At 57.5% G+C, this 26,654-nt stretch overlaps 1 protein-coding gene across 5 annotated transcripts in view; it reads right to left on the reverse strand.

The window, feature by feature from the left end:
* The window catches only part of ACTN4 (actinin alpha 4), a 71,589-nt gene that overhangs the window by 10,687 nt on the left and 34,248 nt on the right, over nucleotides 1-26,654 (reverse strand). For 2 of the 5 annotated variants that reach the window (XM_065898547.1, XM_065898552.1), the window contains exons 2-11: nucleotides 16,864-16,978; nucleotides 16,565-16,684; nucleotides 13,354-13,440; nucleotides 12,282-12,369; nucleotides 10,324-10,402; nucleotides 9,042-9,123; nucleotides 8,206-8,291; nucleotides 3,823-3,915; nucleotides 1,890-2,120; nucleotides 1,131-1,278 (exon numbers count right to left, since the gene is read on the reverse strand). In XM_065898547.1, the coding sequence (XP_065754619.1) occupies nucleotides 1,131-1,278; nucleotides 1,890-2,120; nucleotides 3,823-3,915; nucleotides 8,206-8,291; nucleotides 9,042-9,123; nucleotides 10,324-10,402; nucleotides 12,282-12,369; nucleotides 13,354-13,440; nucleotides 16,565-16,684; nucleotides 16,864-16,978 (1,129 nt within the window). Of the gene's footprint in view, nucleotides 1-1,130; nucleotides 1,279-1,889; nucleotides 2,121-3,822; nucleotides 3,916-7,136; nucleotides 7,223-8,205; nucleotides 8,292-9,041; nucleotides 9,124-10,323; nucleotides 10,403-12,281; nucleotides 12,370-13,353; nucleotides 13,441-16,564; nucleotides 16,685-16,863; nucleotides 16,979-26,654 lie in introns of all 5 variants that reach the window. The other 3 variants (XM_065898549.1, XM_065898548.1, XM_065898550.1) reach the window with 2 other exon arrangements.

Consider the following 26,654-nt stretch of genomic DNA (forward strand, 5'->3'; position numbering starts at 1 on the left):
TGCGGATCCTGCAGAGTTGTGTGTCCACATGCCGGCAAGGGTGGAGCGGGGCAGGCTCCGTATGGGTGCCTCTGGGTGGGTCTCAGCGACTGACCAGGGTTGGGGCTGCCTGCCAAATAGCTGGGTGGGTGGGGCCAGAGGAGCCCCCAGGGGCTCAGTGAGGATCTCATGGGGACCTGGGAGGGTGGGAGGGATGAAAAACCACACTGACCAATGCAAGGAAGTGTGAGACCAGCTGGGCAGAGTGGTGGCAGGAGGGCCAGGGCAGGTAGGGCAGGAGGCAGACAGAAGTGGGAGGGTGGGAGCCCAGTGGAAGGTGCTCGGCTTTCCCAGGCGCTGGCCGTTTCCCGAAAGCTTTTGGGCCCCTGGGATCCAGAATCTCAGCCGTGGTGTGGGTCCCGACCGAGGGCCAGGGACGTGATGGAATTCCATATCCCGAGCCAAGGGAACAGGCAGCTGCAAAGCTGCCGAGAAACCGGAATCACCGCGGCCCTCGTGGGAGAGGGCCCTCGGGGGAGGCACCGGGACAGGGCAGAGGTGAGAAAGAGCTCCCACGGCGGGCCACACCGAAGGGTGCGTGGCTGGTGGTCAGTGAGCAGCAGGTGCAAGTCGGGCAGCAGGGCCGGGAGGCGGCTCCCTGGCCCGTTCTAAGGACCGTGCTCAGGACCACGGACCATCCAGCACTGGCTCTTCAGTGTGAAGTCCACAGTCTCAAAGGGTGCTGGGCATGGAAGGCAGGGTGTGAACCCAGGCTGCCAGGGAGGGGAGAGCATACCCCCACGCCCACCCTGGCCCGGAGGGCCGCCATACTCAGGGGAGATGTGGCCGAGGGGCAGGGACAGGGGCCACCTCCCTGTGCAGCTGGCACAGGGTCCAGTGACCCAGGAAGAAGTCCACCTGTAAGTAATCTCTGAGGCCCGGGCAGATTGGGCGGACCTGGCCCCAAACTGTTCCTTGCTGCCTGGGGCTGGATGAACCCAAAGCGGCATTTGTGACATGCATGTTCCCAGGCAGCAGAAGAGGGGGCCTGACAAACAGACGCTATGCTGTGTGTGTGTGTGTCTGTGTGTGCGTACACGTGTGTGTCTCTGAGAGACAAGAAAGGAGGGAGGGAGCTGGGAGGGTCATACCGTCGGTCCAGGCCTCGTGGATGGAGGCCTTCTGCCGGAACTTCTCTGCCAGGTGGTCGAGCCGCTCCAACCTGCGGATCTCGTTCAGCAGCCACTCCTCGTAGCCCTTCTCGGCCTGCTCCAGGTGCTGCCAGCCGTTGTTGATGTCCTGTGGGGGCAGGAGAAGGCAGGGCTACCACGGGGAGATGGGGCACGCAGCAGAGCAATGCCTCCCTGAAGGTCGCCTCCCTGACGATGACGGGAAGGCAGCAGAAATGGGCCGGGGTCCCATCTCTCCCCGGCTTTGCTGTATCTGCGTACCTGGACAGGGCCCAGCACACGGCAGGTGCAGTCAATACTTTTGGAGTAAATGAATGAGTGAAAATGAACGAATGCCATACGGGGCACTGGGAGTCAGAAGGTGACTGTCCAGTGAATACTGTCCCTCCCCTGAGAAGGGGCCTCAAGCACTGGAGGTCCTGGAGTCACAGCCAAATGAGGGTCCAAATTCAAACAATTCCACACAAACTATGGTGTGGTTTGGGGATGGGTGCCAAAGTCTGGGGAGTGATGGGGGGAGAAGGAACACAGTGAAGTGTCAAGTGCATGCCCCACCGCACTCTGCACTCCGAAAGCTGTGCATTTGAGTTAAGAAAGACCATGCTGGGGAAATAAGCCTGTGAGTGGTGAGCAGCTGTCCCTCAGCTGCTCCCTCACAGGGAACCTGCAGCGCCACACACCTCCTGGGCCCTGGCCCGCCCTCAGCCCCCCGGCTCTCACCGAGACCATCCTGCCCTCGGAGGGCATGAAGGCGGGCCGGTTGCTGAGGCGCAGCTTGGTCTGCAGCGTGTTGAAGTTGATCTCCAGCTGGCACTTCTCCTGCACCTTGGGTGGCTTATGGACGCGCCGGTAGTCGCGGAAGTCCTCCAGCTTCTGCTGCATCTCCTGGATGGTCTTCTGGGGCACGCGGTCCTCCAGCCAGGGGATGGTGCGCCGGATCCACTCCAGGAGCTGTGGGCCCACAAGAAGCTGTAGTGGCCTTTGCAGGGGACCCTCTGAGCACAGATAGGGCCGCCCCCCGCTCATGGGCACAGGGGACCTGGATCTCCGAGGGTCCCATCTCGGGGAATCACCCCTGCTCCCCAGCTCAACTTTTCCATGATTCCCGATGGGAATCCCATGACCAGGAATTCTGGGAACACGTGCCCCCTCTGAACCACGGGGCTGTTCTCTGGCTACTTCCTGCTCCTGCCTTTGCTCTTGGCCTTCCTTCCCTCACCTAAGCGGGGCAGCCTCAATTCAGACGCCCCTCCTGGATGGCCGCCCCCATTGTACCCCCATGAGCCCGCTGTCACCATCTGCAGCGAGCTTCACACTGAGAGCCTCACTGTGTCCTGGTCACTGACTGTGCCGCCTCAAGGGCAGGGCTGACTGCACGCCTAGCTCACTCTCGGGTGGTCAGTGCCATGCGCGGGGCCTGGGACACAGAAAATTATAAAGTACAACTGAAAAAGAAAGTGACCTGCATGAGCCACTCATGTCTGATGGAGTGAGACCAGGGTACAAACAAGCAAACAAACCGGACATTCTAGAACAATCCTAGGAGAGGAAAATCGAGTATTGTCCAGCATAGATAGGCCCGGGGAAGTGGTTCCCAAATGCCAACCTCTGGCAGGATGAGAAAACCAAGGACAAAGGTCTCCGTGTGTGTTGACATCTTGGTGCGTGATGCTAACTGCCCTCTCTTGGGAAGGGCTGGGATGCTAAGATATAACCTTTTAGCCTTTCCTAGGTGTTAGACACGATGGTGGTAACAAACGGTAGCTTTTTCTTTTAAAAATATCCTTAACTTGGCAAAATAAAAAGTTCACCACTCTAGGTTGGCTGGTAAATACTTTCCCAAATTTTCCTGGTCTGTGAAATCTCGAAGTCTGGGAACCACTGGTCTAGAAGAGCAGTCAAACTACTCCTCTTGGGGAGCGTAGATGTTTTTATTTTTTTTAATGTGGAAATTTTAAAAGTAAAGGGGAGAATCTAGGAGAGACGTACTAAACACCCACATTCCCAACTGACGGTCCGGGTTCAGGTTCTGGAGCAGGGCTGCCTGGGTTTGAACCTCCGTCCCACCAAGCCGCATGGTGGTGGGTTTGTGCCTGACCCTCTCTGGGCCTGTTTCCTCACTTGGAAAAGGGGGTAATAGGAGTTCCCTCCTAACAGGGCTGTTGTGGAGATGGTAGATCCTGTTCGTGAAGTGCTTGCACGGGGGCCTGCCATGACAAACTGCTGTCCTGTCACCATATCAGCTCTCGGGTCTCTCTCCATCCTACGGAATCAGTCTCTCCATGGGTGGGGCATGGGAACAAGAATTTTTAAAAAGCTCTCCAGCTGATTCTAATGCAGCCGGGTGTTCAGAAAACTCTGTCCTTGAGTTATCTTCTGTAGAAACCCAAGCTCGAGACCCCAGAAGCCAGCCAGCATAGTGACACAGCAGTCTGACCCCTTAGTCTTGTAAAATCAACCCGAAAGGTCACATACTGGCTTGGTCAAACTCCACAGCCTATATAACCTTACGACCTTTTCTAGAAAGTCTCATTGCCATCCCTGCTCTCCCCTCTGCAGATGTCCCATGACCTTTGGTAGAGAGTAACAAGAGGTGACCTAATCTTTCAGCGTTGGCGGGGGCCACCAGGGCAGGGGGGAGTGACACACTCACGTCGCTGGCCAGCCTCTCATAATCTTCCATCAGGTGTTCATTCTCCTGGTTGACAGCCAGCACCTTGCAAATCCGGTTGGCGGCAGTCTCAGCCTGGGGCAGGGGAGGGGAAAGCACACAGTCAGGGCTGCCTGGGGGCTGCTGACCCTCCCTCCTGACAGGCACGTCCCCTGAAAGCTGGCTCATCCATGGCCCACACAGAAGTCCCCAAGGAGGGAAGGAAGCACAGCTTCAGCAAGATGGGGCCGAGTGGCTGTGTCCCGACAGGCCTTTCCGGGGCCCCCAAAGCTTACTGCTGAGGTCCCCGCCAGGGGAGCTGGGCCTGTGGGTTCTCTCGACTTGGACCGTGGAGGTGCTGAAGGGGACTACGGAGCCGTACGCTCACCCACTGTGGGGGAAACGGATTCACAGGCCCTCCAAGAGGAGGGTTGGGTGAGGCTGGGTAGGGTCCTCCGCTAGGCTAAGGACCCTCCCCTTGGCTGGTAAGGGAGACCGCGGGGAAGGCCGAGCGCCAGAGAGCTGTGGCGGCGGGCGGGGGGGGGGGTGGTGGGGGGGTGCTGGCGCCCCCCAGAGAAGTCTGGTGGTCAGTGCACAGGCAGAGCATGCCCGGCCCCTTCCTAATCCTCCCCTCGAGGAGGCTGCTGAAGGCTCAGAGGGCGGAAGTCACGATCCACAGGGCGAAGGGGAGCCAGGGCTTCGGAGAGTAGGGAGCGGTGCAGACAGTGACTAGTCTCTGCCCAGAACTACAGGACAATGTCCTGCTTTGTCCTGCTGGGGGGAAAATGCAAGGACAGGAGAAGGAGGGTGAGGGATGCCACACAGAGACCAGGTACCTTTCAGGAAGCACAGAAAGGGTCCAAGAAGAAGAGTTGAAACGGCAACAGAACAGGAACAGAAATAGTGAGGAGGGTCTACAGAGTGGTGGGGAAGGAAAACAGAGAGGCTTGGGGATGGCTCCAGACCTGGCTAGCTGCAGGCACTGACGCCCAGCCTCCCACTTCCACACGCTGCTTCTGGGACAGGTGGGGAGGTGAGTGGGGGACCAGCTGAGAGTGGTGTACACACACACACGCGCGCGCACACACACACACACACACCCTGCTTCATGCTGCAGGACACAGGCCAACGGCCACAGGCAGTGCTCCTCAGAGGTGAGGTTCACGAGGGCCTCGGCCAATGAACACCCAGCCCCTAGTGAGTGCAGGAAGCAGAGCCAAGATCGCAGCTTGTGGGGGCGTCGCGGAGGTGAGTCCCTGACCCCAAATCTGGAGAGACAACCGGCACCCCAAGCTCAGCTCCACCGCGCTCTGCAGGCCCGCGAAGGTGCGGGCTGCTGGTCACAAGTATTTTGGTTCACCACTGAATTCCTGGCACCCAGCTCAGGGCTTGGCGTGTTTGAGGTACTCAAGAGTTGATGAATGAATGAGTGAGCAAAGGAACAAGGAGCAAATGCTTTAGTGACTAGAAATAAACTATCAGGTGAGAACGGGCAAACTTGGTGCTAGGGCTAGGGTTGCCCTTGCATTCATGAAACAAAACAAAGCCCAGAGAGCACTCTTTTAAGAGACTGGATTGAACCTCTGGGGAAAAGACAGCCACAATAATAAAAGCATTACAAGGATGTCCTGGGAAGTAAACACAGGCCGGGGGAAGCTGGGCTTGTAGCTGGAGAGGCCTGGATCCTGCACGTCCCTTGGTGACGGGCAGCTCCCAATAGGCCGGCCTTTATTTCCTCCCTCACGAGAGGGGCCCAGCTGCCTCAAAGACTCCCAAATGCTCTGACCTGGGCTTTCCTGCCAGTATCCCCTCCCACAGATGCCTCAAGGCCTCCGGTCCCCCACACCAGAGCTCAGCTCTAAGCATGAGGGGGCAGTTTGGGCAGAGAGAAGACACTCCCTCGAGGGCAGTGTGGTGGGCAGCGAGGCTGGCTTGGGGCCCCTGGAGGGGTGAGGCCAACACAAACGTGCTGTTAGTTGGGGTTTGTGGCGAGGAATCTATCACCGCCCACCCCCACCCAGCCTTCCTGCTAGGCTGAGGGGTCCCCTCCACTCTCCCTGCCTGTGCCCCCCCCCACAGAACACTCCGAACACGAGCTCCGACCACCTGCTGGGGAGGTGGCACGGGAAGTGGCACGGTGGGCAGAGGCGGGCCACTCTGACTGCCGGGCCGCGGGCGGGGCGCTTAAGGGGCCAGGCACCGTCCTGAGCTCTTCACCCGCATGAGCTCACTTCATCCTCAGGACAGCCCTGAGACTGGCACTAGCCTGCTCCACGTTTTCCACGTGGGAGAACGGAGGTGAAGGGACTTATCCGAGGTCACACTGCTGAGAGGCGGCCCAAGCAGATGGCCCGTAGGAAGGCCCCCACTGGCCTTGAGGCTCTGAAGGAGGCAGCAAAGTCCCCGCCCCGTGACTTCAGTGTCCTTCTCTTGTAAATGGGGATAACGGCACCCACCCCTCCCGGGGGTGGGTGTGCAGGGGACTCTTAGAGCCTGTGCACATGGAGTCCTCAGAGCAGTCCCTTGCATGCAGTAAGTGCTCAATAAATGAGAGCTCATTTCTTCTTGTTCTCCTCCCTGCCCAACTGCCAACTGTGACACAAAATCAAGCTGCTGGGAATACACTGCTGGCCAAGACCAGACACCCAGGAGGCAAGTGGAGGGGACAGAGCCGGCCAGGCCTCCACGTGGGGGCAGCTGGGCACCGTCCTGTGGAAGCAGAGGGCTCCTGACAGGCGCAGCGGGGGACACGTGAGGTCAGCCAGGCTCGGGGAGGGCCGCTCCTGGGAGCAGACACTTCTGACGGCCCTACCTGTGTCCGCAGGGCTGCTGGGGACAGCGGCCTGACGATCTGGGTCAGCAGGAGCAGGCCCAGAGCCTTTCCTGGGGCCTTTGGGAGGGGACAGAGCTGCAGAGAGGGGCAGCAAAGCCAATGCTCCGGGCAGAGGCACAGCCAGCGCAGCAGGCAGGTGGCCGGCACGGATCACGGAAAGGGCGGGGCGGCCGAGCACAGCAGCACAGGCCCAAGCTGCGCTCTGCCATCTAAGGTGACACTGGGATTCAACTGCCTTGTCTGAGAAACCAGTGTGCCACCACCCATCTCACAGAGTGGGCTGTATTCACAGAGAGACTACCTGTGGTGTCTCGACAGTGGGCCAGCACCGGCTCGGTGGTGGCAATGGAGGCCCACAGTCACAGGAACCTGCCAGACTGGGTTGGTCCTCAGGCCGCAGCCCGGGCAGGGGGACGTGGGGGTGGAGGGGTGGCAAGGGCGAGTCTCCAGCCACAGCAGTGAGGGTGCTCCCGCCCCAGCTCACCTTTTGAGCCCCCGAGAAAGCGTGGTAGAAGCAGGACACGTAAGTCATGATGGCTTTCTCATCTGGCCTCAGAGTGCCTACAATATCTGCGCAGAGAGAGAGAAAGAGAGAGAGAGGCAGGAGAGAGTGAAAGATGCAGGAAGGCCGGCCGAGGCCCGAGGTTCATGCGGGAGGAATAGCGCTTGCTCTGGACTGGAAGCCAGACCCTGGCTCCGGCCTGGGTGGGCATGTCTTGCCGAGGTTTTGTAGAGGGGAAGGGGGAGGGTCCGAATAAGATGGATTCCTTTTCGAACCAGGCCTGAGTTTGTGAAACACTAGCAAGGAAGCCTTGTTTAGTGCTGGAAGGATCAGGTGTTATTTGATCTTCCTGGAAACATAAGTAAGATCATGTCCGGTGTGACCACCTACCACCTTAGCATAAACCCCTAGTGGTCTCCTGAGTCCCCAGAATAAAACCCAAACTCCAGATCCCAGACTACAATGGTCCTACATGGCCTGGGCCTGTCACGTTTTCCGACCTCATTTTCCTCCCCTCTCCTACTCTTCTCCAGCCATTCCTTGAAAAAGCCATGCTTATTTACACCTCAGGGCCTTTGCACTTGCTCCCCCCTCTACCTGGAACACTTTTCCTACAGATCTTCACCAGGCAGCTCCTGCTCATCCTGCCTCCCCTGACAGCCCCAGCGAAGCAGCCCCCACGCTTCCCCATCCCACCATCCTGTCCCATGCTCTCAACTGCACTTATCACAGAGATTACTCTATCTGTGGACATGCCTGTTGTCTGCCTTGCCCACTAGAATGTAAGCTCCATGAGAGCAGGGACCGTGCCTGACTCAGTCACTGACTGTATCCTAAGTGCCTGGAACAGAGCCTGGCACAGGTCAGGCCCTCGATAGACAGTGTGGGCAAAGACTAAATGGGCGGAGGTGCCAAGGAGTCAGGGGGTGGCTTCCAGTCGGAGAGAGACCGCTGCCGTCTGCAAGAGAAATGAGGTGAGCACGGGAGGCGAGAGGCAGCAGCGGCATTGGGCAGTGGCAGCGAGGTGGGCCTGCCTGGCCCTGCCCGGTACCTTCTGCGCTCCTGAAAAGGCATGGTAGAAGCTGGACACATAGGTCATTATGGCCTTCTCGTCGGGCCGGGCCGTGTTCACGATGTCTGCAAGTGAACAACAAGGGTTAAACCGCCCAAGCAGGGGCGGGTGGGGCGGGGGCGGTCACCCACTGGATCCATAGGCTCCCAAGGCCAGAGCCATCCTGGGAGGAGGACCCTCAGAGCTGATTCCACGGCCCTTGGCGACTCCAGTGGGCTTGGCTTGGCCACACCCTTGGCCCCTCCATTCCCCATGGTCACTGGAAAGGCCAAGCCTGTGGGAAATGGATTAAAACGAGGCCACTTCCTCTCTCTGAGAGTGGCCTCAAGGGGCTGCTAGACGGTCAACCCCAAAGGCCACCAGAGGCCAGAGGCATGGGTCCTGGCTGGGGGTGGTACATGGCTGGGAAAAGGAGCAAAGCCGGAAAAGGAAAAAACACTCCGCTTTGGTGGGCTCCAGACTCCGAGGCTGTGGCAGGCAGGGAAGGCAGAGGCCTTGGTTATTTGCAGGAGTCAACCCTCCTGGCGACCTCCCTCGCCCCTCCGGAGGGAGGGGTGGGATCAGTCAGGAAGGCAGGGCACCTGGGCCCAGCCCAAGAGGCAGCCCCTGAGAGCTGATCCTCTTCAAGGACCTCTTCCCCACCACCTGCATCCCTGGCTGCTCAGGCTGCTCCTGCTCTGGCTCCCTGGGCGACACCACTGTCCCCAGTTCACGCTGATTCATTCAGGCGTTCTGGCTGGCTCCGCCAGCTCCCTGAGGCTACCGCAAGACATGCCCACAACAGGGTGCTGACTGAACAAAAGGGATGTACTTACCCTCTGCATCCAACATCTTGGGGATGTCTAGGTATTTCTCAGCCACTTCAAAGGCATTGTTCAGGTTGGTGACAGGGTCGTCCTGGGGGAGGGAGGTGAGGGAAGGAGGAGAAACTTGGTCAGGGGCAGGATGCACCAGCAGAAGGAACAAGGGCTGGCCCGGAAGGGAGGGATCTTGGGAAGGGCTAGGACTGGAAAGGGTCCTTCAGGCAGTTCTCAGCCACCTGTGCTGCTGCAGGGATCAGTGGGGGGAGGGGGGATACCCGGGTAAAGTCAATTCCTACCCAAAGGAATGCCTCTGGAAATCTTTGTGGGGCAAACTGTGGACCGTTTCTCCAGAGACAATGCAGGCGTGCTCTTTTCTTAGAATTTCCATCCATCCCCAGACCCCAGATTAAGACCCCTGCCCTGAAACCCACACTGTGGTCCAGACCTGAGAGAGCACTGGGTGTGGGGGGTGGGGTAGGGAGGGAATGGAGTGCATCCACGTTCTAACCTCCCTACTCTAACTGCCCCGCTGCTTACAGGATGAAAGGCACTTCACCCTGACCCTCCCTCACATGCCTTCACCTAGGCTTTCCACCTAGAGCCCAATACGATTACTCACTGCGGACTGAACGGGCTAAGTGCAGGCCTGTGCCTCCCCAACCTGGGATGCCCGCTCTCTGGCCCTCAGCTGCCTCCTCCCCAGAGGCCCTGCCCCCACCGGGCCAGCTCAGGTGTGCCTTCCTTCCTCTGGAGCATTTGTCCGGCCCCAGCCCCTCTCCACTCCCACGCAGCCTGAGCACATGCACAGGGCCCTGTACGGCTGGTTTGCTCTGGACGCAACTGTCCTGTCTTCCCCGCGAGGCTGGCAGCTCCTAGAGGGCAGAGCCTGGGTCTTACATGCTCTGTACAGGCAAAATACAACAGGACCCCGCACGGGACAGGGCTGCCGGCGGTGATGGTTTAGAATTCTTTACCCCTCCCCAAATGCCTCCAGAATCTAGAGGGTTAAGGAAGGGCGGCTATTAAGCATGGCCGGCCAGGCCCTACAATAACCCCAGGTAGCTGCGATGACCAAGGAGGGAGAAGGGCAGTCCCCAAGGGGAGCAAAGGAGGCGAGATCAGCCACCGAGCCTGGGGTCTGCTGACAGCTGGCACAAGGCCCTCCCAGTCTGCCCATCTGAGCACAGAGTCCAGCTTTGGATGCCAGCAACAGATGGGCTTGGGGGCGGTGGCCCGGAGCCAGGGTCACACTCAGGGTGTCTGTGGGCCACTGAGGGGAGCAGGAGACACGTACCTTCCTCAGCTTGTCATACTCAATCAGCTCTGGTCTGTGCCGGTGGATCAGGGCATTGAAAGCAAGACCGTCCTTCCAGCTGGGGATGGAAAGGCCAAGGTTATGAGTGGAGCCGCCCCACCGTCATAGGAGGGCTGCAGGCTGTGGGCACCCACAGGAATGATTAACTCCCACTCAGTGAGGTGGTTTAGAGTGTGTGCCTGGCACTGTAGGCAGACGGTGTGGCCGGCTGGCCGTGAACCTGGCTGCTGGAGCCAGACCATCTGGGGGAAATCCCAGCCCTTCCACTCGCTGTCAGTGTGACCTTGGGCAAGTCCCATAATCTCCTGCTACCTCAGTTGCCACATCCGTAAAATGGGGATAATACAGTACCTACACTTCACTGGGCTGTTGTGAGGATGAAATGAGTAAATATGTGAGGCTTTGGCCTGACCCGTGCTTTGCGTGCTCGTTACCAGGGTAGCTGTCCCTGCAAGGCCCCACTGAGCCGGGCAGGCCACTGCAGGCCCTCCGCACCTTAGCTGACCTGACCCGTGGGCTGGCTAAATGCCGGGATGTGGCTTGACACGAGGGGCTCTGTTCAGAGGAAAGTGACAGCCGGTCACAGTCCATACTAGTCACACTGGCTCTTTCATGGGTCAAGGTTAATGACACCTCCTCAGAAAGACCCCCGCCCCTGCCCCCGACTGTGGTACTCTTCCAGTTACTTTCTATCACCTTATCCTACTTTGTCGTCTTTCTATGACTCCTCTCACTACCTGAAATTACGCTGTTGGTCTCTTCACGCCTTTGTGAACTACTGGTCCCCCTGCTGCAGTGTTACCTTCCAAGCGTGGGGACTTTATTTTGGTGCTGCTGTATTCCCACTCTTGGCATGGAGTAGGCATTCCATAGACATTTAGTGATTGAATAAATAAACGAGTAAGAAATGCACAGGGACTTCCCTGGTGGCACAGTGGTTAAGAATCCGCCTTCCAATGCAGGGGATGCGGGTTCGATCCCTGGTCGGGGAACTAAGATCCCACACGCCTCAGAGCAACTGAGCCCGCAGGCCACAGCTACTGAGCCCACGCTCCACAAGGAAGGATCCCACATGTGGCAACTAAGACCCAATGCAGCCCGAAAAAAGAAAAAGAAATGCACAGAGGACCAGCCAGCTGGTGGCAGGAAAAGGAAGGAAACACACAGAGGAGCTCAAGGGAGGGACCAAATGCTCTTAATGGCAGAGCACAATGGTCCCTAACGTCCAGTGCCAGGGCTCCAGGAAGCCTGAGGACACAGCAGGACCTCTGTGGATCCCATGAAGCCCCGTTCTTCATTCCTACGTGTGCCCTCTCCCTGGTCCATCCACCTGAGGAGAACACCAGAGGCTCAGAGAGGTGAGGTCACAGAGTCACGCCAGATCTGACCTCGGGGCCGCCCCCAAAGCCTGCACTCCTAACCCCCGGGCCATGCCACGCTCCCAGATCTCGTGTGGCACTGACCACACTCACCTCATGGAAACACTCACTTCCCGCCCTCAACCGAGGAAGAACAGGCTCGTGCAGGCCGAGTCTTGTTCCTCTAGTGGACACAGTACCTTTTCCCCAACACTACATTCACTAGCAACCGTAAGGACGGCAGGTCCCTCTCGACAGGTCAAAACAAAGGAAGAGCTTTGTTGTTGCTTCTGAGTTACCTTGCTTGGGGAAAAAGAAGATTCTAGAGGGCCTGCCAGAGTGCCGGGCCTTAATGCCTTTAGCCTGGGACGGCGAGGTGACTGCTGCCTCCCCCAGGGGATGCAGGGACCTTCCCAGGGGCTCACGGGGGCCAGTGGCAGGGGGAGGGGCCGCTGAGAGCTGGCACCTCACAGACCACGACACCACCACAGGAAAAGAGAGAGGGTGGGAGGACCGCGTCTCAGGTCCCAGGAAGCAGAGTGGGAATGATGTGGGCCGGGTGCTTTGGCCGGCGCTCACCTGATGTGGAAGTTCTGCACGTTGACGTTCTTGTACGGGGCCGTCTTTCTCTGGCACCACAGAAGGAGCCCTTCCTTGGCAGAGGTCTCTGCAAAACACATGAGGACGGTGAGCACTGGCCCAAAACTGAACGCTCAGAACGCAGTCCCGGTGGATTGCACTTCCGGCTCAGGCATGAGGGTCACACAGCACCTGGGGGAGAGGCCCTGCACGGAGCAGCAGCAGTGCCCCTTCCAGACGTGGGTGGGCGCCTGCTGATCCTAACAGCACGCCAGGCCCCAAGGAGCAGTCCCTCGCCTGGGGTCACCCCAGAGGTGGCAGTGACAGGCCAGTGTGAGGGCCTGAACCGGCGCCATGTTTCTGACCCCAAAGCCTGTGCCTCTAGCTGGCAGGACACACTGCCAAACAAGCCCCTGATGCGGGCCTTGGCCTCTTCTGAACGAGGGGCATGAGCGCCGGGCCTGCCCACTCAGGGTCTCTAGATCTGGCCACAGCATCGAGGAAGCGGGGAGGGAGGGCCCCAGGAGGTCCGTCCGTTCCCCGTGGACAGCTCTGACTGTCCTCAACACACTGGGAGTGCTACAAGTGACCAGACAGATGCACTCCCTGCTGTGGCCTGTCACCAGGAGCCCCCTCTGCACACTGGCCCTGTGGCTTTTCTCATCCTGTGGTGGCCTGGACCAACCCCAGGTCCATGGAGGCCAAGGTCCGAGGGTGGGAGGCTGAGTGGAAACATAGGTGCTGACGCCCAGGAGAACGAGGCCAGGCCTGACTCTATCACTAGTTTGCTACTTGACTGTAAAATGGGGCCAATCGTGCCCACTTGACAAGGGTGGTGTGAGGGTCCACCGAGATGGGCGGCTGCGGGGGGGACTCTTCACCTGCAGCCTGGGCCAGCACCTCTGCTAACCACCCCCAGGCAGGGCATGTGAGTGATGTCTGGACACAGGAAAGGGCCTCAAAGCATGAAGACAAAAAGCCCGAAATCCTAACTAAGTCCCCCCAACTCGGGTGGAACCAGGGTGGGGAGGAAAGGCTGTTCTTTGCCCGTGAGCAGGTCCTTGGCTCTCACCTTCCACAGAGATGTCCTGGATGGCGAACCTGAGGATGATGGTCCAGATCATTCCCAGGGTCATCTTTGCGTTGCCGTCCACAATCTCTGCACACGGGGAAAGGGGGCAGAGGGCAAGAGGGTTGTTAAAACCAGAGTGGGACTCCCCAGGCGGCCCCCGGCCCTGCCCAGAGATTAACTCCAATCATCTGAAAGAGCTGCCTAGGCCTGTCCTCCACCACCTTCACTGGGAGAAGATGTCCCCTGAGCACTCCGGGAAGTGCTGCCCCTAAAGCCTGCTGCTGCCTGGCACCTCCGGGCTTCCATCCCCGTGTATTCCCGGCCACGCAGGCCTCTTCCTCTCTGGGCAGCCCATTCTCTTGACCCAGCTCAACGACTGCTCCCCGCTGAGCCTTGTCCCAGGTGCTGGGCCTCCGTTTCCAGGACCCACCACACCTTATGGGCATGTCTCTTGAGAGTCTGCCCACTTCCTTCCAATCCCACTGCCGCCACCTTCGTCCGAGCCACCGTCGTCTCCCTCAGATCCTCACGTGCTGCCTCCTCCATCCCCACTGCGATCCACCCCACGCAGCAGGCACGGTGGTCACTGGAACAGGTGCACTGGATTTGTGTCGGTCGCCTGCTTTGTGTTCTGGAGTCTGGCTTACAAGGCCTGCCCTGCGTGACTCCCACCTCCCTCCCCAGCATTCTCCAGCTCCGTCCTCTCAACAAGCCAGCTCTCTCTTGTTTTAAGGATCTCACACCTTCTGGCCCGCCACAAAGCGCACGCCTCGACCCTTTCCTCACATGGCCGGTCCTTCCCAGCCTGTAAGGCTCTGCTTATATGTCACCTCCCCAGAATGGCTTCCCTGACTGTCCTGGTGCCTCTCTCCCCAGCACCCTGCTCTTCCCCTCACACACTGATATGTGCTGGTTTGTCTACTTGTTCACTGTCTGCCTTCATGATCACCTCTGCACCCCCAGCACCTGGACCCGGCCCTTGAGAAAGACAGGGTACTGCAGGAAGGGGAGAGTGGGTAGCACAAGGTCCAGCTGGTAAGTGCGTGCTTTTTTAACTAACCGAAAACCAGCCTCTCTCCCAAACTTCTGGGAGTGAAAGGGAAGGGTTTGGACCACACATTCTTCAGCTTCAGCAACTTAAGAGAAAAACCACTTCTGCAACGCTCAGGTACCGTGTGTCTGCAGCCAGGTGAGGGAGATGCATGCAAGCGGCCTCTTCCTGGGGCCCATGGGCCCAATGCGCCTTTGGCGGTCCTCTCAGGCCTGCCACCCCCACACCTCTCACACACCGGATGCAGGAGAGAGGATGTGGAGAATGGAGGGGACACTTCAAGAGAGCTTGCTCACCGGCCTCGAGAACAGAAAACTCTAGGTGGGCTTGATCTGGGAAGGAGGCACGATGGTCCCCCAGAGGATGGGGCCCAGGCTTCCCCGAGGACATGCTCGCTAGGAAAGGGTGGGTGCTCTTTTAGCCACTGGAGAGGCTCCCCACAGCGAAGCCATGGGCTGACGGCCGAGGGCAGCTCTCGGCTTGAGGGTTTCAGGAGAGGAGATAGGCGTAGCTGGCCGCCTGGAAGCAGGGGAAGGACACGTCTGTCCAGCTCTCTCCCAGGGCTAAGAACCCCCACGGCCGGAAATGAGGCCGAGCCTTCCCAGCGTGGGGTGAGGGCGGTGATTCATTCAGGAAGTCTACGCTGCATTCCTCCCGAGGGCCAGGCACCCCAAAGCCGGGGACGGACACAAGCTGGAGAGGAGGCCGCAGCGCCCATACCCAGCCGCTGCCATGAGCAAGCTGGTCATGGAGGACTCAGAGAGTCCCTGTGAGGGGAGGAAGATGGCCGCTCTCATGACACATCCACCAGCTGCTTCTTGGACCTGCAGCTGTGCCTCCGACTTCCAACCCCTCTCACAACCCCCACGAGGAAGCCATGTTCCTGCAACTGCCTAGATGGTGTGGAGGGACAGGGAGCTGGGGGCGGGCGGGGACTGGGGCGCTCAGGTATCCCAAAGCCCTCAGAACGGCTCCAGTCGGCTGTCCTCCAGAGGCCCGACGGCCACGGGGATTGGGAGTGAAGCAGCTTGGGCATGAACGGAAAACATTTTTAGACTGAGTTTTTCTCCAGATGAAAACTGATGACTGCCACGGGTCTCTCCTCTAACCCCTTCTGTATTTACAGGCTAGCATCTGAGCAAAATAAATGCAGCTGTGAGAAGCAGAAGGCTGGAGGGGAGCCAGGAGGAAAGATCCATGCAAGAACAGAAAATCTCAGGGTCTGATTGAGTTCAGGGTTTTGATTTTTTTTTTTTTTTAAGCAAACACCAACCACCTCAACCGTGGCATGCGAGGCTTGGCAGCCCTCCCTGGAGAGGTCCCGGGTTGGGGCAGAGCCTTGGAACGCGGGATGTGCATTCTGGCCTGGAGTCTTGGCCAAATTCTCGGAGCCCTGTCATTAGCGGCAATTAGTTTTCTTTGTTTTTCTAAAAGCTGGGACAACACGGATATGGGGGTGTAGGAAACCCTGCTCTGATTAATGACCAGAACTGGGAGCCCAGGCTGATGGGGAGCTTCTGGGCTCTGTCAGGCCTCGCCTGGTCTCCAAAGGCGTCTGTGAGACAAGAGCCTGCATTGGAGGGAGGGCACGCCGCTGCTCTAGGGAGGGCTCGGAGACAAGGGTCACAGTTCCAGGTACCCGCACGGGGCGCAGAGGATCCCGGGTATTCTGTCAAGAGGCCACACTCTCCCAAGCTGTGCAGCCAGCAAAGTCTGCTCACTGACCTTTGGGCTTACTCCCTGCCCCAGAGCCCTGACACCGGGCCTCAAGCGCCCACCCCTACTCTGAGCCCTCCTGCCTGCAGACACCAGACAGGGCCTAAGGGCGAAGGTGCTGCTGGCGCAGAGAGATGCCGTGTCACGTGTCGGTCTGTGTCCCTCAGGCCCGGCACCAGGAGGGCGAGTGAGGGTGTCCGGGGTCCAAGTCAAAGCCATTCCTCCCCCTGTGCCCCTCATGACCGGGTGAGCTGGATTTCCTGGTCTTGGGCTGGATTATCCTTTGGGGGAAGGGAAGGAGGTCTGTGGGCCCAGCATCACATCAAGGGCAGTCACTGTGGTCACTGCTTGGTGTATCTGGGCTTTAGGCACCCCCAAGTGCTCTCTCTGTCACCAACACAACTTCTGTTCCCAAGGCAGAGGTCGGGCCCCATCTGAGCTCACCTTCCGCCCCAATGGAGACCAGCTTGACTCCTTTGCTGGCGATGAAGTCCAGTGCCTTGTTCACATTGTTGATTTTGTGCACTCTCATCTTGCCCCGCTCCGGCTTAGGTAACCGCTCCCCTGAGGGCCAAACACCGAGAAAGAGAGGGAGAGGAGCTTCAGGGTCCCCGCTGCTCCCCAGAACAGGCCCGTGCCGGCGCAGTGCTGCTGCAGCTGGTAAAGGCCTCGCTCTTCCCTGAGCAGCAATGGGACGGCGGGGTGGGTAGCATCCCGTGGGCACCCGCAGGAGGGGGCCTCACCTGAAATGACCTCCAGGAGGAGCATGAGCTTGAGTCCGTCTCGGAAGTCCTCGTCGATGTTCTCGATCTGCGTGCCGGCCTTCCTCAGGTGGGAGTTGCACCAGGCTGTGAAGGTCTGGGGAAGCAGAGGAGAGCATGGCTTGGAGGGTCGGCGTGTCCGTCAGGGCTCTCCAGCAAAAGGGCCGGGTCACAGCCCTGACCCCGCAACAGCACGGCTGCCACGGGGCCCTTGCTCAGGGCCAGGTCCTGGGCCCCACCTTTTATCAACAATGACACTGTTTCTGGTCTTTACAGCGACCCAGGCAGGTGGATCTGAGGACACTGAGGCTCAGGGCAGTTACCAGACTACCACTTGGTCAGCCAGGTGACGAGTGGCAGAGCGTGGACTGGAAGCCACGTCGGCCAGCCTCAGAGCAAGTGCTGGCCCCACCACACCCTGAGTGGGCCTACTGCACGCATCGGGCAAAGGTGCTGACGGAACCAGGTCCTGAGCATGGAAACAAGAAGCAGGGGTCCAGCTCCCACTGACACGTTCTTCTGGACAGACACACCAGCCCTCCATCCCCCTGAGCGGGCAGAGCAGACCACAGGTCCCCACGGCCCTGGCTCCCTTCCACCTGCCCCTCCCCTCAGGTAGGAGCAGCAATTTCCCCATCACTGGCACAGAGATGACTTGGGACAGGAAAGCAGTTGGAAAACAAGCCTCCTGTAAATTCAAGGTTTGCTCAAGTCAGTCTCTCTTCGAACTGCCAGTAGCCCAGTGGCAACACCTCCCCCAAAGGCCGGGCACACAGATCCTCCGACCCTTGTGGCACCCCTACATATGCTGTTTCCCTAGAGGCCAGACACCCTCTATTCCCTGGAGAACATCCCACGCCCCACCCTTCCACATCTTAAGATCCAGTATATCTCAGAGGGGGCTGGAAGGCAAGTGGGAGGCAGGCACCCACCCCCACCAGGGTTAGGCAACCACATCTAAGGAGGAACTGCCGGAGGATCACAGGGCACGCGGGTGCTGGAAGGCGAAGGGGCCTTTTCAGGCGGAGAGGCCCATCGATAAGAAGCCCAAACCCCAAACCAGAGCGCAGAATGCCCGAGTAGTAACCACCACTCAGCCCCCTGCTGGCTGGGGCGTGTTATCAGACTTCAGCGCCAGGGGTGCACGTCACATCAGTTAAGGTGCATGTGCCCAGATGCCTTCTGGGGAGACAGGCCCCTGCAGCAAGATCTGGGAAAAACCCCACGCCTGTTTCTCACGGGAGTCCCCCCGCTCTGCCCTCGTCAATCTGCAGGGCCCAGCGTGGAGGTGGGCCGACAGCCAGGAACGCGCAAGAGCCCATGTGCACCCGGGTACCGGCAGAGGCCATGTGGGGCTGAGGGGCTTCCAAGGAGCCTCTGGCCAAGGACCATGTGTTTTGACAACTGTCACCAGCCCTGCTCATTCAGAGACTCAACACAAGGCCCCTCCCAGACAAAGAAGCCGCCTGATTAATACGCTGCACCACAGGTACAAGGTTTCCTTCCAAACCCGAAGCGGGGGGAGGGCTGCGAACGGGCAGGGCACCCCGCCCGCCTCCCGCCAACACGAAGAAGAGTTCTTCCACCTCGGAGACGGACACCCACGTGAAGCTGTCTCCTCAGCGACGGGCACCTTTACCCCGCTTCCGCCTCGCCTCAGCCCGCACCCACCCATCCCACAAAATCAGTCCCAAGTGCGGCTCCTCCGGATGCCCCCACTGACTTGCTTGCCCCACCCCGATTTTGACTCGGATGCCCCCTCCTCGTGCAGATCTATCACAGTACCATTCTCTCTGCTTCTGCCTCCCCACAAGCATGAGTTACTTTGGGCTCTGGCCAGGAGCAGGTTCTCAGCAAGGCATCTGCCTTCCCTACCTCACTTCCCACGCTCCTTCCCCTCTGCAGCTCTCAATTCAGACAGACCAGGGCTACACCACTCATGTGAGCAGGTTACCCAACCTTCCTAACGTCAGCTTCTTCATCTGCAACCTGTTGATGAAGACACCACCTGGGTCACGGTCAGTGTGAGGGTTCGAAGCGGCAATGCCTGCAGAGCACACGGCAGGTGCTCATAAGCGGCAGCTCTCCGCACAGCCCGTGCTTCCCAGGATCTCCTCCTCTCTCGACACCTGGCCCGCCTCTTCCACTGAGTGCCTTCTCCGTCCCCTGCCTGCCCCCGCCACCGCGCTCAACCCTTGGCATCTGACAGCATTCTCCAGTCATTTTGGGTCTTATTGCATGTGTGCGTGCTCCCAGGGATTGAGTCTCACATTGCACATGCATTTAGAATGCCCAGGGCTTCCCTGGTGGCGCAGTGGTTGAGAGTCCGCCTGCTGGTGCAGGGGACACGGGTTCGTGCCCCGGTCCGGGAAGATCCCACATGCCGCAGAGCGGCTGGGCCCGTGAGCCATGGCCGCTGAGCCTGTGCTCCGCAATGGGAGAGGCCACAACAGTGAGAGGCCCGTGTACCGCCAAAAAATAAAATAAATAAATAGAATGCCCAAAGCACAGCAGCCTCGGTGGCGGGCAGCGGGCGGGCGGGGAACTCAGCCACCCTGTAAAGCAGAGGGCAGCAGCAGGCCAGGCTGGGGCAGGAAGTGGCAGGGGATGCTGGGCCTCTGCTAAGGCATGTGCCTGAAAGATGCTGCGGGGCAGCAAAGTGGCCCATTACATCCCGTGGCCGAGGATGCAAGAGGGCAGTTCCCAGAGGGCAGGCGTCCCTGGTGCTGCACTGCTGCTGGGCTGAGATCTAGGTGCCTGGGCTGCAGGCAGAGCTGGGCACGTGTCTGAAAGGCAACCCTCTCCGCCTCGGCCTGCCTGGGTTACACCTGGGGTAACCCTTCAGGGTTTGAATGCCAGCCCCTCGGCTTACTTCTGTGTTTCCAACCAAGTGGCTTGGCCTACTTCCACCTCAGCTTCCTTCTCTGTAGGATGGACTTATCAGAATCTACCTCCTGTATTTGCTGTAGGGCTAAGTGGGGGGGAATGCTTTAAAACATCTGGCACAGAGCTTGGCATCAAGAGCCAGATGGACTGAGCATGCGCACACATGCAAACACAGCCACCCCGGCTGCTTCCCACTCCACTCCCAGGAAGGATGGACGAGAGCCCGTCTCTCTGCAAAGGCCCTTACCCCACGGCCGTGGGTGGAGTGGTAACAAGATACAGCAGACCCTCACTCCAACCTGTGGAGGCTCTGAACGAACCTCGCCTCATTGGGTTCAGGCAGTCTGTCCTCAGGTGGTCACGGCACCGTCCACCCTGCAAACATGAGTCCCATCTCTGCACCTTTGCTCAGCTTCTCTGGGCAGGAAACAAGAGCTCTGACTTGGGGCCCACACAGACCTGGATTCCAATCTTGCCTCGGCCACTGAGGCCACCTGCCGGCGGGGTAACATCGGGCAAGCAATGAGCCTCAGGTTCCTTGTTGGTGAAATGGAGGCAATAATCTCCCCTCTTAAATGAGGATTAAATAAAACAATGCAAGTAAATCACTTATGACTGTGCCTGGCACAGATTAAGTACTCAGTGTTATACAAATCTCAGGGAAAGGACTATTTTTAAATAAATGGTAACTCTGTCCTGTACTTCTGTCTCCCTGGCTGGAAGCAGGCAGAGGCCCAAGCAGAATACAGAGCAGGTGCTTAGGGGAGAATATCCACTGGCCTGGCCTCGGCAGTGAGGAAAAGCCTGTGGATATTCTCCTGAACCTGACACACGATGGGAACCCCGCCGACAGGCCTCTCATCCCCACTCCACGGCCTGCGTGGCCCTGTTTCTCCTCCTGGAAGACGAGGAGCATCTACTGACACCAGAGGCTCGCCGAGTCCTGGGCTCGGGGCGAGGGGAGCGGGAGTCACGAGGCCCTCCTCGGGAACGAGCCCACCATGCGCAGCCACTGCTCCACGCGGCATGACTGGTGAGTAGGAGCTGGAGTTCCAACGGGACATGAAAAATTCATAGCTTCTTCTACTTGGCTACAAAAATAACATTCTGCTTACTCACTCCCTCTCCCTACCCAGTTTAGACTGAGATGTGTGGGGTGGGTAGTGTGGAGGGTGGCTGCTATAGATGGACATCTCGTGGGCCCACTGTACCCCCTCCACCATGCAGATTTGTCAGAGCACGGGCTATAGGACCCGACTGCCCGAGCGTGGCAGGCCCCACGGGCTCCGCGATGCCCAGGTCCCTGTGGGGCGGGACATATCCACTCCCACGACAAGGGAGGATTTGCTACATGCTGAGCCAGGGCCAGGCCTGGTGCTGAATCCACAGCAGTGAGCAAAAACAGACCCAGGCTGCACTCTGAGGAGCTCCCACTCTGATGAGGAAGAGGACGGATCTCATTAACCAAGCAACTACTCAACTACAGAAGAGACACCCTTAGGAAAAGTGGTAACAGTAACAACCACAGCAGATACTTCTATAAGCTAACTATGTGTCGGGCACTGTTCTAGGCACTTCTCTAGGCACTTCGTCAGATGTTAACATCTCTCATCCACAAAGCTACTTTGTGAGGTAGTTGCTATTTCTGGCCCATTTTACAGATGAGGGAACCGAGGGTCTGACAGGTGACATGACTTGCCCGCAGGTAGTCACGCACCTGGAAAGTTGCGGAGCTAGATTTAAAGCCAGGTACTCTGGCTCCAGCAGCCACACTCTGAGGTATCAACCTGCATTTGTCCTCTTCCCTCCCACTCCCAGAGAGGGAGCTGAAGAGAGCGTTTAGGATGCCAGGGAACAGCTCCTGATCTACTGGCCGGAAGGACATGGGCAAGTTTCCCTATGGAGAATGAGTAAGATGAAAATAAGGGAGACTTTCCAGATAATGCGAACAGCATGTGCAAAGGCCCTGTGGCAGCGAGAACAGAGCCCGGCTGGAGAGAGGAAGGAAGGGAGTGAGGGAGAGCAGGCTGTGTCATGAGGCTGGCAGGGCCACCCTCATGGGGCTGCTGCTGTGTGGGGATTGACCCAAAGGGGGCAAGGGTCAATGTGTGATGACCAGGGAAAAAAAGAAGGTAAAGGGCCTCTACGAGAAACTTGGCAGGAGGAGGAAGGCAGAGTAGCCGTGTTGGAAATGCTGACAGTTGTAACCAAGCAAGGCAAACTCAAGGTTTCAATTTCATTTGGGAGGGTCCGGAGCTACTGGCCCTCTGTGGGAGAAGGGAAAGGCAAAAAGCATCTCAAGCTCATCTGGGTTTTATTGTCAAGGTCATTTTCCAGGGGCAGTACTGATTGAGTGGTGGCCGTGTCCCCAGCACCTCACCTAAGAGGCGCTCCATGCAATCACCTGGCTGACAAATCCTGACTTGGAGACACGATTAGGCAGTGGGCATGGGAGGAAGCAAAACAGACCCAGAATTTACATTCTGATGGCGGCGGGGGCGGGGTGGCCAGTAAACGCTAATTGCTAGTTCTTACCATTTACACATAGCAAGTGTTTAAAACCTCCAACCCCACGGTCATGTGAGATATTATCATCTCCATTTTACAGATGAGGAAACTAAGGCAGGGAAAAGTTAAGTGACTTGCCCAAGGTCACACAGCTATTAACACAAATATGGGGCGGCCACCCATTCCTCTGAGGGGAATGCTACCTACCGGCCTGGCAAAGCAGAGCCCGCAGAACCTAGTCAAGAAGGGCCCCGCCCAGCCTCAGTCCCCAAACTGGAGCTGAGCTCACAAAGCGAGGCAGGCAGGGCTGTTTCCCTAAAAGCCTGCCTGCCTCTTAAAGGGTGGCCTGAGCCCAGTGTGGGAGGCCAATGCTGGCCGTGCTGCTCCAGGCCTGGCCCTGCCATCCTGTGAAGGGAGCTTGCACCCAGCCCTTGACCTATCTAGGGAGGAAGGAAGGATGTGGACTCGTCTGCCTTTGAGAACACACGTGAAAAAAAACCCACAGAGAATAGCCTTCAAAACTTGCCTCTGCACACTGGCAGCCTGTTAAAGATTCTTTTCTGGTTGTTAAAATAGCACAGGGTGTAGGGGGGAGGCGGGGTAGAAGAAGAGAGGATGAGCTTGTTGGTTTGTTTGGGATCCAGTCACCACTCCCTGTGCCGAGGCCCGAAGCCCATGCACTGGGGAAGGCAAACCTCAGAGGACACCGCCCCCCCCAGCTGTTTCTGCTTTGTCACTGTGCGTTGGGGGAGGGGGAGAAGGCCTAGCATCACTGGTCATAAAGTCCTTCCTGTGTCACAGGGACCCCTCCCCGTTGCCAGGATGTGGGGTGGCTGTGTGAATGAATGATGCATATTGTTCCGGAGGTGAACTAAACAGCCAGGAATGTGGCAGCAGTGGGCTTTAACGAGCTATTCATCGATGACTCCCTCCCCCAACCCAAAGAGGTAAACCCTCTTGATTCTGGGGCAGTCACCAAGGAAGAAACAAACATTCGAAAGACATGGGGCAACCCAGTGGTATTCCAGCGGGCAGAGTGATGCCAAGGGCAAGAAGGAAGGATCCTGGTGGGATGCGGCTAACCCAGCTGAAAAAACTTTCCTTCCCTTTTCTTCTTACCGACTACGTGTCACAAAACATGTTCTTAGTACTGAAGGGGGTGGCGTGGAGGGAAATGTCAGTTGGAAGCTGGAATTCCACTAAACCCCGACTGAAGGGAGTCTTTTGCAAAGTCAGTTTGGACCTAGAAATGGGCTCACCTGCGACCTCAGGCTGGGGCAAGCGTGCTGGCTCTGATTATTAGCACTGGCAAAGGAGAGCTCCTGGACCAGGGTTGGGGGCTGCGCTATTTCTACGCGCCAGCAGATGCTCACATGTGGATTCCATTGACTCCACACTGGACAAGACTTTAGGAAAAACTGTTCGCTGTCTCGTGCTGCACCCCTCGCCTTCCGCTGTGTATACCGCCCACCCCCTTAGCAGAACATCACAGGCCAGCAGCCTGACCCAGAAGGACCAGCTGCATATCTTTGCCAGAGGACCAGGGCTGGCTGGAAGAACTGCAAACTCCCCCAGGGCACTCGGAGGCAAGACAGGGTTCCCTAGGGAGCTGGGAGTTTTCAAACCTCATCTCTGCAATACCGTGTTGGGTTTGCCGCTCCGCTGGGGCGTTGGCTGCTTTGAGGGGGAGGGCGCCATCCTGCCTCCTGAACTCCCACCTTGCCTGGTGTGGCCTCTGACGCTGCCCATGGTTCCTGCTTCCACAGGACCTCAGGAAGGGTGTCCGGGGCTTGGACACAGGGGAGGGACAGCTATTTATTCCTAGGGTAGGCACCCACCCTTCTTATCACCCATCTGCCAGCTACTGCCAGGCTTCAGGCAAGGCCTGGCCCCAGTGGGGCATCTTCTCAGTTCCTGAAAGCAGAGACTGCTCCCCTGGCCCCTGGGCTTCATCACCAACTATAAAGGTGCTTTCAGGATCCGACGGCTAAGCCTTCCGGAATCTGGGTTACCAGCGGCCCAGGCAAACAGGCGATTGCCCTGGCAACATCTGCATGGATCCATCCTGGAAGTCTGTGAAGCCTCTGGAACGGTTTTGAGATTATACATGTGCTATTTTGAAGATCCACTGCCTTTACCAGATTCTGAAGATAAAAACCAGGGACCAGGCTGAGAGAAGAGAAAATGATCTGGTCATGATGACATGACCACAATTTAGACGGGTGCAGCAACATGGGACTCAGATAGCCCTGCCAGCATGGGTCATCGGGGCCAGTGGTTCAGCAACACAAGGACACATTAGCTGCCCATTCAGGACCCAACTCCATATCCAGCCAGGGACAGAGCAGGCGTGCTGTGTGTGCCTGCCCCATGACAACAGAACCTAATTTGAAAGCAATTACAGGGAAATATGGAATGCTTCTTTCTTATGTCCTGGCCTGCTGTTGCCTTATTCGGAGTTTTCTCGGCCTACATGAAAAAGCTGACTTCCCAGTCGGAGGAGAGGTATAAATACCGCAGAGTGGAGTAGAGAGCATTCCAAAGGTCCTGCGTGTCCATCCAGAAACCAGCTCTTTCCCCCACGACCCCTCCCAGTAGCCAACATTCCTGCGTCAGCCAATCTCCTGCGAGGCACCAGAAAACGTGTATGTTATTGCTGCAACAGGCTGATTCTGGAGTGTAGTCCCTTCCTCCTGAGAAACGCTGGTCTAAGACTTTCTTCTAGCTCTTTACAGCCTGCTTAGTTCTCATCACTCAGAGTTTCCCTCATGCCATAATCCCAGGGTGCCTTCCCTGACCCTGCTATCTTCACCATGCTGTCACTTCCCTCTGCTTTGTTTTATTCACTGCACTTACTGCTATCAGAAATGAGGTTCTCTGTCCATAACCAGTCTCCCTCCCATGTGTAACATAAACTCTATGAGAGCAGGGTCCTATTTGCTGCAGGACCCACTGCCTGGAACAGTGCGCCTTGCACATAGTAGGTGCTCAGTAAATCCTAGAATGAATGGAACAGGGTTGGTGCTTCTCATGGCCAGCCATTTAGGACTTCTCATGGTTTCCAATCCCATTTTATACTGGTGAGGGTCCCTACTTAGGGATAAGTCTATTTTGCTTTCAGGAGTTCACAGAAATAATCCTAGAGCTGTAGTCGTTCGAAAAACAAGCCAGGGAAGACAATGCCCTCGGCGTGCCATTCCAGTGGAAGAGAGGAGCCCTCAGCAGCCCTCTTCGCTCAGGCATCCGAGGCCACTGGACTTGCAGAGACCCTGGTTCATGGGGTTCAGGTCTGGGCCTAGACAGGGGCGGAGCAGTAGGTGGGCTAGAAGGAGACAGCTTGAGGAGCTGACAGACATGTCAAGCCATCAATCTGCCAGGGTCTACAAGGGTGAGGAGAGGACAACATGGCACAGTGCTCCAGAGCAAGGGCTCTCGAGTCTGAACAAACGTGGGTCCGAATCCTCACTCTGCCACGTATTGTGTGTGGCTGTAGAAAATGAACTTCCCCGCTCTAAGCTTCAAGTTCCTCCCCTGTAAAATGAGGGTAACAGACATGACGGGTGTGGGCACTCAACAGGATAACACAGAAGCAGCACGGCACACAGCCTGGCAGACAGTGAGCACTCAACAGAGGTTCTAGTCATTACTATGTTATTCCTGTTCCGAAAGGTGCCGTCGTTGGTAGCAGCGCTTGCAGTTGTTGAAGCCACACCTCCACCCTAGGATTCGCCAAGTTGACGGGCTGCTTTCTGGTGGCTGACATAAAGCGGTCTTCCCCCAAACCTCCCCTCCCCTTTGCCTGGCCTCTTGACTACCAAATAAGTAAAGGAATATAATGATCAGATCCGGTCCTTCCTGCTTCCAGAGATCCTTCAAATCCTGGCTTTACAACAGAATTACCCAGGCACTTTTCTGGTTCGTTTGCATTTTCTCTCTCTAATATTTACTGCTTTAAGCCATTAAGCTTTGAAAAGGCAATTTGTTATGCAGCAGTAGATAACTAATACAACATAGAAGTAGAGTAGCTGGATCACAGGCATGCATGTAATCTTTTTAATCATGTTCATAGTTTGGAAAATCAAAATTTTAATTGAATTATAATTCACATACCATAGAATTCACCCCTTTAAAATATAAACATCAGTGAGTTTTAGCATGAGATTGAAAAACTATCACCACTATCTGATTCCAGAAAATTTTCATCACCCCAGAACTGTCAGCAGTAACTCCCCATTTCTCCTCCTCCTCCCCGCCAAACCAGCCCATGACAACCACTAATCTACTTTCTGTCTCTATGAATTCGCCTAATCTGGACACTTCATATGAATGGAATCATACAATATGTGGCCTTTTCTGTCTGGCTTCTTTCATTCAGCATG

The sequence above is a fragment of the Phocoena phocoena genome, chromosome 20 (assembly GCF_963924675.1).
Source record: "Phocoena phocoena chromosome 20, mPhoPho1.1, whole genome shotgun sequence".
Classification (NCBI taxonomy): domain Eukaryota; kingdom Metazoa; phylum Chordata; class Mammalia; order Artiodactyla; family Phocoenidae; genus Phocoena; species Phocoena phocoena.